We start from the raw sequence: 12,243 nt of genomic DNA, 5'->3' as shown, positions 1-12,243 counted from the left end.
TCTGCAAGCAGGTGATTGTTGGGCCGTGAGGGGGCAAAGCGGGAGAGCTTTGATAAACTGATCAGCAAGACAGAGGGATTGAAGTCACAAACATTGTCATTGAACAATATCATTATCAGTGTCTTAACAAGTTCACAACACCATTAAAAATACTTCACATCTGTACATACTACCGTTAACAATACAAATAAGTTCTTTGAATGATCATTTTGTACATCTTTTTAATCATAACAAAATGCCATTTTAAGGGTCACATGTCATGGCCAGTTTCCACTGATCATAATTCCGTTTGTTTTGAGGTGATACTAACATTAGAAAAATACTTGCTGCGAATTTTTCCAGATATCAAAGGCGCCATAATCCCCGCCATTTTGTCCACTCAAAGTTTGAAGGAAGAAAAAAAAGCGTTAACTCGTCTTGACGGCTGACGTCATCAGCCTCGCCCGCATCACAGAATGTAAACAACACTGGTATTAGAGTACTGAAACGTGTTGGAGCCTCAATACGATAGATGAAAACCCCCAAAGATGAAAATCGAATCCAGTCTCATTTACGCACGAACATTTGTACTAAAGACCGGCCCAAAAAAGTGCGGGGGAAACTATTCTGCCCCCCGTGCACCCTGGTGTTTGAGCATAAGAGAAAATCGACACGGTGTCGACCCACTTTGATTCAATTCAAACATTCGAAAGCGTGCTTGCTGCTGCCTGCCGGGACTAAGCAAAGCCAACAACTCACGTTCACCGCAGGCCATCAAACCTCCATAACCCTTTCGAGGCTACAAGAAACGAGAGGTGAGTAGCCTAGCAAGATTTGAAGCTGGGTCAGATATACGAACGAGTAAATTTAAAACAGAATGAGGCGGGAGAAGTGCCTGTGTGTGGGGGGGGTGTGCTGTGTGTGTGAGATTTAAAAATAGGCGCCCAATTTCTTTACAATAAATAAACATTTGAATGTGCTTTAATTTGATAGTAAAGGGGTTTTTTTGTAACGTTAGTGGCAGGTTTGTTGTGTGAGCAGACAATATGTTTTCCCCCCCGCATATTTTAGCATTATTTTCGCGAACTTGTCCGCCATATTCGCAACTTTTCCCGCAATTTCAGCCGCATAAAATCACATAAAAACCCCGCATGTTTAATTGCATAATCAAGGATTCTAGCCCGCATAATCAAGGAATTTAGCCCGCATAATCAAGGATTTTTGCCCGCGTTTTTCTGGAGGGTCTATTTAGCGATACACAGCCAAACTCAACCTGAACACACACAAAGTCACAGCCGAAATAAAAACAATAAGTGTGGCTTGATATTGAGTAAAAAAGGTTTATAGGTTGATGAACGCTGTGAGAATGGGTCTGCAGAGACTGTCTGTTATCAGCCAGGGAGGAGAGATCAGCAGGGCTGCCTGCACTGAGTGTGTGTGTGTGGATTGGTCAATTTGGACCAATCAGCGGGGGCGTAACGTAACGGCTCCAAGGATTGGCCCATTTAGTTCCGGGTACGTGCTTTCGTAAGCACTTACCCGGAAGAATCAAATGGATGACGTCATGATGACGTTTCACCAACGAGGCGTTTTGGGGAGGTATTTTCTGTTTTAGAGTTTTACTCGCAACAGGGTGTACTTTGAGGGTTTTGACTCTGCACACCGTTTACATGCAGAAAAACCTTCATAACACACAAGGGGACGGGTAATAACCGGAAAAGCATGACATGTGACCTTTAATAGTAAAAAAAAAAGGCATTTTTCATACTAAATAAATCGCTTAAAAAATTAAGCACAACTATTCAACATTAACTATTGGTTTCACATGGGTCATTAAAAGCAGACTTTCGTACAAAGCTTTGTCCTTTTTACACTCTATCTGTAGCATACTCTCTTATTATAACCCCATCAAAATATAATAATCCCGCTGTAACAATGTCTATGTTTTACAGTTTTCATCATATGACTAAAATGTATGAAACATTGTGATACCTGAAATAGTTTCTCCATATATCTTGGCATGAAAGTCTTAAACAAAGCCTCCATCCAGGCCGCTGATGGCTCAGGACCCCGATGGAGCCATTCCAGTCCGTCCGTCTCTAACAAGATCGGACCCAGCCCTCATAGATTCTATTACCCGACCACTCTATTACATTACATCTCCATTTACGAACCTTAAGCAGCTCCGAGCACGGCTGGGGCTTTGACCTTGTCAAAGAGGAGAAACTCTGACCAGATTGAGAAAGAGGGTGAAAGAGAGAGAGAGAGAGGAGAGAAAAGACAGAATAAAAACCTCAAAGAGGCACACTGAACTGTTGGAAGTGTGTTTGAAAAGATGGAGAGAGCTGGAGGACAGAAGGGAGGAGGGGGAGAAAAGGGAAAATAGAAAATCGATAAGCCGGGGGAGCAGGAGGATGAAGATTGAAGGATGATGTGGATAGGATTTGGGGGCTGGGGCGGAGGTGGCGTTTGAGAGATTGTGGAGTAGCTTAGAGCACTGACGGTGATGGCCATCGCAAAAAATGTATCAATAAAGGCATCGTGAGACTGTGGGACAGGACAGTCGATTCCAGAGGTGACTAGTCCGTCTTCTAAAACATTCAAGGGTCACGACTTTCCAACTTCCCCATTGAGACGGACAACATCTTCTTCTTTTATTGAGACCTGTCCCTTTTCTCCCTCGTCTGATCTGAAAACATGTCTCAGGAACTTGTTTGTGACACTCTATCCGCCTCATTGTCCACTACAAAGAAAAAGACAATCACTTGTCAATGATTTATTTTTCCAAGGTGAGTCGGCTTCAATAGACAACAAGTTGTTCTGTCAGTCTTCACTCAGTATCCTTGGCTATTGTGGTGAACTCACTTCCAGAAAAAAAAAAGAAGCTATTTGTTCATGTGAAAAAGCGCAGCGATTTATTTATTTTATGTACTTGTTAGTTTCTATTCAGGGTTAGAAGCATTCTGAAGAAAAAGAAAAATCCCATCATGAAAGGCAGGCAAATTGTTGTATTGCTCGGGAGACAGAGAATATAGAAAAACAAAGAAAGTACATATTACATAATCCTGCAACACTTTTTAACTGTTAAAACTGCAGCCTTTGCACTTCATGCTTTCTTTGATTTCCAGATTTATTTCACAAGAAAGTACGACTGGGAAGTCCAACATATTATACATTTTAGCCATGACATTTTGTACAAACATTCATAATTAGCCTTCTAACATGCTAAACAATGATGGCCAACAGGCTTAACCTATATGCCTGCTAAACATCAGAGGGCTAGCATTATAACAGTTAGCATGTCATCATGAAGAAGTTAGCATATAGGTCAACGTATAGCCAGAGTCGCTAGCAAGCTGTTGTCTCTTTGTCTCTGAATACTAAATAATGTCATATCGGCGAAAGGACGTAAACATTTTTTGTATTTTCTCTGCCTCCATAGGTCTTTTGGAATGAGTAGAGTATTTCTTTGTTGGGCAACCTTTTGTCATGACGCCTGCGACTATCAGCTAACAGTGCTAACAACGCAGGTAGAGGAGTTTCAAAACACTGAGGAAGAGTAACTTCATTCTCTGCTCAGGATGCCTTTACTCCAGTATACCTTTGTTCAGTTGTTGCTTATATATGAATGCTCTTCATGCTGTATAGAACCTTTAAGAATTAACCTCAATTGTTTTGTCCACTTGTAACCAAGCAACCACCTAAACAAGAACAGTATTGATGCCATCTTCTTTCACTCCCTCTATTTGGTTGAAGATAAGTCACGTTGACCCTTTTGCATAAAGAACAGCGGGTAGATTGTAAATAATTCTCAATTTGTCAGAATGAGCAATTAGAAATCCCAGGCATCCGTCAGTGATGGTGATGCATTTCCCCTCCTTCGGCCCGCACAGTGATTATAACTCTCATTTGGTTCTCATATTACATCACTGAAAAACCTGCCAGCACTAAAAGCGTGCCTTACTGACAAACTAATGTACCCACCCAGCATAATACATTATCACCATGCCCTAATGTTGCCTGCTGCTCCATAATATGGCCATTATTTGCCAGCATATGTCAATTCAATCTTTATTTCAGACTCAAGGTCCATATCACATACAAAAAGACAAGACACACATCATACTGATGTTCTCTGATCATGTTTGGTAACTGCGGAATGTTCAGGCAGATAAACACACGCATATGGAGACAAACTACTGTAACTCTTCTTACTCTCCTTCTGCCTGCCTGTCTCTCTGTCTGCCTGTCTCCCGTCTCTCCTCGACCCCCTCAGTCTCTTTATTTCCGAGGAAGGACATAATTAATATTTCCCTTTGAGTGGGAGAGTGTAAAACAAACCCAAGCCTGGATCTCCTTTCCCTTTTTTTGTGATTCCTTGGAGGGAAAATGTAAGATGCATGAAAAAGCTGTGAGCCCTCAGATCACATGCAGTATCTTGGCATCTGCACTGCCTTCTCTCCTCTCACCAAATCCTCTCCAGTCCTCTGATCATCTCCAACCACATGGCAAACGTTGATGGAAGAGAGCAGGGATGAAGCTGATGTGAGAGAGAGACGCTGTCGCTGCCACCCACGTCGCAGAGGGATGTGAAGGAGAAACAAACTGGGAAGTTCTTTGATGATCACAATTTGCAGTAGAAATGACTTCATGAAATCTCAGGATTGGTATCAAACCTTAATCGTTTTAAGAAAAAAACTCAAACAAATGTAAATTCATGCTTGCCTAAATGTGTACACCTGTTCAATTACACTGTAACATGCCTTAAAATAAGGAGTATTTAGTTGGTGGCTCTGTGGCCACCACAGGCTCTTAACTTGGTTTGGATAGGTTTATACAACATTTCTGTCTCATTATCCTTCATCTTCAATCTCTTTGAAAAGTCAAGAAATGTCTTTATTATAAGGGGCACCAAAGCTAAAATATAACTCCAGGGCTGCTTTAATGGAGTTGATATAAAGATAACTTACTGTAGCTTTATCATTTGTCAAGGCTTCATGTTTGAAAAAGTATTGTAGTGTTCCAGCTCATCAGTCTAATAGCATTAGCTTAGCCTAGCTAGCTAAAGCTAATACATAATGTTAGCATGATAATTTCATTCAACAACGTCCACGGCTGTAGTGTCGAAACTAGAATCCTGCTTTTGTTTACTTCTGTGTGAAATCCTGCAACAAAATGTTGAAAGAAAAACAAAGTAGCCTAGCAGGAAATGTGTTATGGTAATAGGTTGAAAGATAAAGTCCCAGGTTATGATAGCTTTTTCTCAAATGAGGCATTTTTAGAAATACCTGAAGTACACAGAAGAAACACTTTCATGGGAAGGTTTTCATGTAGTAAGTTCAGTACGAAAGGTCCCAATAAACCATGGTTAACTTAGCTTTTTTTCCAATTATTGGTTAAATAAGATCTCCATTTCAATCCAGCTTGTGTTACTCTAACCCGCTTGATGGTTCTCCAGGGTGGCTGCTTGGTGCAGCAGGCCTCCCTGTAGCCATGCCTGGTTTATCGACTCTGATCAAAGGGGCAAGGCGGGAAGATTACCCAGAGAGGGAGTGCTCCAGCCCGGGTTTCCACCGGGCACAGATGGCACACAGCGAGGTTGCAGGCCTGGGGCTTTAGCTGGTGAGGCAAATCAGAGCGATGCGGGCACAGTGCTGGGGCCGTCTGGGGAGGAGAGCCCCCTGGCCGCTGACAGTCCATCCAACTGGAGGCAATCTTAGAGCCCCTCAAGGGAATGGCTGGCAAATGTACCCAGGAGGAGAAGGAGGGGAGATGAGGAAGGGGGGAGGAGAAAGGATGATGTGGTGGAGGAGAGGCAGGCAATCTTGGTGTGTCCTTTGAAGCTTGTCTTATGGCTTTTTTCTGTCAGGTCTCTCTCTAGGGGCACTAAGGGAATCTGGCTCTGGAAGACATCCCTACTCTCAAAATCCGAGGCTGAGTTCAAGCATCCAGTCCGGAAAATCTCTGCACATTGTGAACATCTCACAACATCACCTGTGACATTCAGTCTCCTGCAGTAAGGAGACAGTGACATGTGAACCAGGCACAGCAGCATGAATATACGTAATGAAGTATATGACTAAAGTAAACATCTTATTTTTGTGTTTTTGTCAATGCAGAATGATGATTGTTTGCAACCCTTTACAGTCTGAGGCAACCGTAACTCCAAAAAATATTGATGCAACCTTTTCACCTCAAATGGATTCTTTATTCAAAGCTTTGTTTGCTTTGTTTAAATGAGAGCGCAATCAACACAAGCCTGTATTGTTTTCTTTCAACAACATTACATACATCTCAATCTCCTGGCCGGGCTGAACAATCCTCAATTAAGACAAAACAATATCTTGAGTAACTACCTTTGAGAACAATACAAAAGCCTTTTCTGACATCCTTAATGGCTCATCAAAATCATTTGTCAGTATCTTCAAAATCACTGTTAGAAAAATAAAAGGTTTTCTTGATTGGACACTGCTGTGATGCCTTTTTGAATCAAACACTACATGGGTATTGTGAATGATCGTGATCATGGTTAAAAGAACATTGTTAACCATAGGTAGGACAAATAACCTCCAATATCGAAGTCCAAGGCCTTTTGACCCTTCCAAAGCCTTTTGTTGGCCAAAACAACCAATGGAGTGCTGCAGGAACGAGTCCCTAAACCAGGTAATGAGAAAGCATTTTGGTCATTCCAGTTATTGTCTCTTTTTGGTTAGATGCCTGAAATTAAGTCTGTGGTTAAAAGAAGCTTAAGAAATTCTAACAGGTTGTTTTTTCACATAAAATCCATCTGTAGTACATATCTTTAAAAAGGCGGTAGCTAAGAAGTGGCATAATCTTTTGTTTGCTACAAATATGTGGTTTAGATCATTGCAGTTAAAGAAAGTTTTAAGAAATTGAATGATGCCTGCACTGTAAAAATGTACCATATCTTGAAGTAACTTGTGTTCAATATCAACATTGGTATTGGCCATAACTAGCGGGCCTGACCTAAGCAGACCTGCATGTGTTTGTGCTTTTGCTCCAGTCTTTTCTGCTGAGGTCTCTGGCCAAAAGCCTATCTTTAGCCTGCTGCGTGATTATGGCAGAGCTCTGTAGGCCTTGTTTAGTCCCCTAGTGCAGAACTAATGTGCTTCAGATCAATAGTGGCTCAGAGGCAGGGATGAGATGAAGTCTGCACAACAGCAAGAGAAACATAGCCACTGCTCTTAACATGCCATCCCTCCTCTCTCTCACCAACAGAGACAAAGGCAAGTGGACGTTATGGTGCTTCAGACTTCACCTGTTTAATCTGAGTTTAAAAAAATATATTAAATAAAAGTGCACAGTCGATGCAAAAAAAGCAAAACACTCTGGGAATACTCTTTCTATTTGTTGCGAAGGTTTTGAGCGTGAGGTATTTTCTCCCAAATGTCCACATCGATTGTCTTTTCTTCTTTCACTTCTTTCCATTTCTGTGAGGCAATTCATGTATGGTATTCTTCAAGCTTGGCCAGGACTAAATAGCCTTATCTTTTTCCTGCCTCGCGCCTCGTGTATGGCGTGTCAGAGACGATTGTTTTCGGAGGACATCACAGGCAGATAGACAGATACTGCCGTATGCCGACTCCTTGTCAATTCTCTGAGCGGCAGCATGTGCGTTCGCCCTGTGTTATCAGGCGGGAGATTGATTTCTGTGTCCATCTTGTTTGCCCTTCCTTTTGTGTTTCAAAGCTCAATTTAGAGAGGCCTATGATGTATTGACGTGTGCACCGTGAATTACCCTGCTAAAAGATGCAAGCGCACAAAACATCTCACAGAAACGGATAGGTTCTGTCCTTCCATTTGTGACGGCGGGTTGTTGCCGTTCAGGGCACGTCCTCATTGTGAGGCAGCGTGTGATGCCTCGCAGAGATGAGGCTAATGTTTGGCAGCCAAATGTCTGACTGCAGCATCACTAACTAGATCAAGCCGCACTAAAATAGGATGTCAATGGTGACTAATAGGAAAAAACGATTTGCCTCGCTGTAAAGCTTTTTTCGGGGGCCATCGCCTTGCAAGTGCATTTATCACTGTGCAACAGCATAAGCCACGATCACCATCACTCTAGAGCAGGAACCCGCCATCCCCCTACACACACACACATGCACACAACACTCGTTTGATCCACTCTCTCCATAAACCTGGGCGTTTACTTCATTACCTCGACAGGCTGTTTGTAGGCCTGAATGCTGCAAATCTAATTAAGAAACTTGCTTAATTAAAAAAGAGGCAATAAGCCTTTAATGGTGACGAAAAATAATGACAATGGGACCCGGTAATGACCCAATGAAATACTCATGCTTGTACTCCGACATTCCTCCGTACATGTGACTGCCGTCCACCTCGACTGCAGCCGGGCCTGTAGAATCCTCCGCCAGCCACCATTGTTGTTTGGTCAGAAGGACAAATTAGATAGTTAGTCACTGTAATAGATGTGGCAGTAAAAGCTACCATGGTCGTATTAGCTTGCTGCCTCACCCAACCAGCAGAATATCAGCCACCGAAGGCCTTGAGGAAAGAGGAAACGTCTCCAGAATACAGAGGAGGATCCCGCTAAATGCCAGCGGGCCAAAGTAATTCATCTCTCCATAATGTTCAGGACCATTATTATGCTCATTCAGTCACTGTGGTGTACTGATTTGGGAGATCAGCGTGTCAGATAATTACAATTTAGTAAAGTGTTAAATCTTTGAAGCTATTGGTCAAATATTTAACACTGTTCCCTTACAAGCTGTTAACAAACTAGAGGATGTTTACCATCCTTTGAAAACGACGTTAATGTTTAACGACTGGATTTTGAGAATTACAGCTGTGTACATTCATATTTCAATCTTTTAGAAGTCCCAAACACGATCCAATGCACATTTAGAGTTGTAAAACTGGTATAATCAGAAGTGATACTAGGCTACATAATTATGATATAGGATCATGGGCGTAATTTCCACTGGGGACAGGGGGGACATGTCCCCCCCACTTTTCAAAATCCCATTTGTGTCCCCCCCACTTTTCAATTTTTTTTTTTTCTTTTTTACGCAAGTGGTCATCGTCACGGAGGAGCGTCTGTGTGTGTGTGTGTGTGGCAGGAGCGCATTTTGTGTGTGAGAGAGAGAGAGACAGAGAGAGACAGGGAGAGAGAGAGACAGAGAGAGACAGGGAGAGACAGAGAGAGAGAGAGAGAGTTACAGGGGTTGTTGTTGTTAGCATCTGGTGCTAGCTCGGAGATTAGATTAGAAGCTGTTTCAACAATAAGGAGAGGGAGAGTCCTCTCCTGTCGGACTGAGAGGCTGAGATAACATCAGCTCAGGGAGGTAAAGGACTCGCTGAGTGATTGTAAACTTTAGTTATCTCAGTGGGTCTCAAACGGTTTGGTCAAAACAAATATTTCCATTTATTTAATATAGTTGTTCAAAATAAGTTAAAAAGTAATTCCAATGTCAGTAAAAAATTAAAAACACAGTTTGAAAGGGAAGTGATTAGTAAAATATGCATAAATAAAAAGAAAGAATGCAGACTATAGGTAAGATAAAGATAGGAGAGAGGAGTATATCAATGATGTGTTATTGGTTGTGAGCATATTCTAATGGTTTTTGGAGTAATTCAATATATACAGTTCTGTTTCATATGAGTGTTGAGAGCTGTATCCATAAATCTCTTAATTTGTGCACCAGATTGATGCCTTTAACTTCAATTTAAAGAAACAAATCTTACCGGGGGTGCATGCCCCCGGACCCCCCTATAGGATGTGAGGTCATCACAAATAAAACAGGTTCATGGATAGATAAGTTTGCACACTCATTATACACACTACACATTTTTCTTGGATTAGTTAACACCATAGTCCTTAATATATATTTGTAGAAAGGCAGGAAATGGAATTAAATCGAGAACAATGTTTCATTGCGGAGGACCCCCTGTTTTGTGTCCCCCCCACTTCTCAAACCAAAGTTACACCCTTGTATAGGATAGCAACTTTACATAAACCTTCACATGCAAAGGATCAATATACATGGTGTGGACTAAAAAAGGTAAGATAAAACAAAGCCAATTGGAAAGAACAGGTGTAAATAATTAAATAATTCATGGCTGAATTCCATTTCACTGCTTCAGTTTTAGGATCCTAGTTACTGTCACACTGTCATGACCTACTGGGAGAATAAGGCCCCATTTACACGGGAACGGAAACGAAAATTAACCAAATTCGATATCAAAAAAGTATTCCGTTCACACACAATCGGTTCAATAAACGTGTCCGTTCACATGAGACCGCTTGACCCGCTGGGTATGCTGTAGTACATATGCCGGGCAGTGGCGTAACTATCGACGGTGCAGCCGGTGCAACAGACCGGGGCCCAGAGCCAGCCAGGGGCCCATGCTAAAAAAAAGTGCTGATTTGGGGTATAACGCTTAAAAAAAGGGTTAGGGTTAGAAAAGGAGGGGGCTGAGCTCATGCGGGATATGCTACCGGCAGATTCTGCGGTGATGAAACGCCATATCATGGATTATCAAGAATTATTTCTGAAACAGTATGGAGCTCAAAGGCTTTCTCTCTTGCCGGTTATACCACAGGGTGAGTTCATTTCCTGCTTCTTCACACACACATGCTCTATCCAGTACAGGTTAGCTCTGAGTGTTAGCGATGCTAATGTAAACATGCACCGACCATATTACGTCCAAAACAGTTGGGCATTGTTTCTGATAGCAACGTTTCTGATAGGGCCGTGGGTGTAAAGCCATGCAGCCTACATTTACGATATTACGTCATATCGGACGCAAATCTGGATCAGCTCCGTTGTAGCTCCGTTTTTAGAAATTTGGGCACGGAGGAAAAAAGAGAGGGTAAATATACACATATTTAGATATAAAAGACACCAAAAAGTGCATTTTGCATGATAGGTCCCCTTTAAGTATCAATAAAACAATTAAAAAATGCCCAATATAAGTTAAAATCCTGTCTTCAAAGTTACTTAAGGAATTTGCAGAAGTATTATAAAGCAAACAACTTTAAGTATTAAAATAAAATGTACTTTTCTGGTCCCTGTGCCTGATTGTTTCATAATGTTATAAGATGAATAATTCTGAGGCATCAAAGTATATGCCACCTTTTACAGGTAAATCTGCTTGATGGAGAGCTATTTTGAACATTTTTATGAACAGTAAGCCGATTTCCAGTGTTTCCTAACCTAGGGGCGCACCCCTCTAAAGGGTCACACACTGAATCTTAAGAGTCGTGAGATGATGGATTTAAGAGGGAATCCACCTACATTTGTATTAATTTTTACGATGACATTTTTCCATTGTTTTGTGAAATATCAAAAATATTTTGGCGTCAAACTAATATTTAAATGGAAGTTTCCCAAAAATGTGAAATGGCAACTACTAGTAAACTCAAAACATCTTAATTATGACAATGTGCCCTGATTAATTGTTTTTTGTTAAGTCACAAACTATAACGGTTGTTCGCTACTAATTATTGGAATATTTCAAATATTTCCCTCCGAAATGTAGTAAATGTACTTTCTTCCACTGCCAATCAAAAACAGAAAGAAGAGAAATGCTAATAAAAAGTTCACCACTCATGTTTTTCACATTGCAGGAGAGTTATTTGGTGGATGGTCCTTTTAAGGAGAGCCATCATAACTTTCTAGAATGCCATAACTTTTTGCTGTGTCCAATGTGGGTTATAAATACCAGCAGCGTGGCTTGTGAATGCATGTAAATACCTTCATGAATGCTAATAGTGCATTAACAATACAAAGCAGCGCGTTGGAGAAGGTGAAGGAGCTGGAACATAATGCGTTTGCTACATAACAGATGGTTGCATCGGGCTGTAAATTTCCTCACACAAGGCCAGCAACTCTGCTATGATGTGACCCAGTCGCAGAGCAGAACGGGGAGAGGGAAGATGGAGGAGGAGGAGGATGAAGTCAAGGATGAGCATGCTCCTCGCCCAGTTTAGGCCGTGCTGAGATTGGTGGTATCTTCAGTGAAGCAATCGTCAAAGCCTGTCTATCAGTGCGAAAGAGAGACCATCTGAGACCCCATTTACACGCAAACGCATACGAAACGTAAACGAAAAAAGTCTTCCGTACACACGAGACCGCTCGGGATTGCTGGAGACGCTGTAGTACATATGCCGGTCCTGTAAGTGGCGCTGTACTTTCGCCACAAAATACACCAAAAGCAGTGAAGAAGACCCCCGAGCATGGTTGCCATGGTTGCCCCTCTGTTTATGCCCCGTGGTAGATT

General features: G+C 41.8%; 1 protein-coding gene across 1 annotated transcript in view; it reads left to right on the top strand.

The window, feature by feature from the left end:
* Positions 1-5,598, top strand: part of LOC104965278 (mediator of DNA damage checkpoint protein 1-like) — a 31,493-nt gene extending 25,895 nt beyond the window's left edge. Inside the window, exon 7 of the mRNA XM_010794235.1 lies at positions 5,438-5,598. Within this exon, the coding sequence (XP_010792537.1) occupies positions 5,438-5,598 (161 nt within the window). The remainder of the gene's footprint in view (positions 1-5,437) is intronic.
* The last annotated feature ends 6,645 nt before the right edge of the window (positions 5,599-12,243 follow it).

Source organism: Notothenia coriiceps, unplaced genomic scaffold (assembly GCF_000735185.1).
Source record: "Notothenia coriiceps isolate Sejong01 unplaced genomic scaffold, NC01 NC01_scaffold00037244, whole genome shotgun sequence".
Lineage (NCBI taxonomy): Eukaryota > Metazoa > Chordata > Actinopteri > Perciformes > Nototheniidae > Notothenia > Notothenia coriiceps.
Note: the sequence above shows the minus strand (reverse complement) of the source record. Positions and strands in the feature narration are given on the sequence as shown.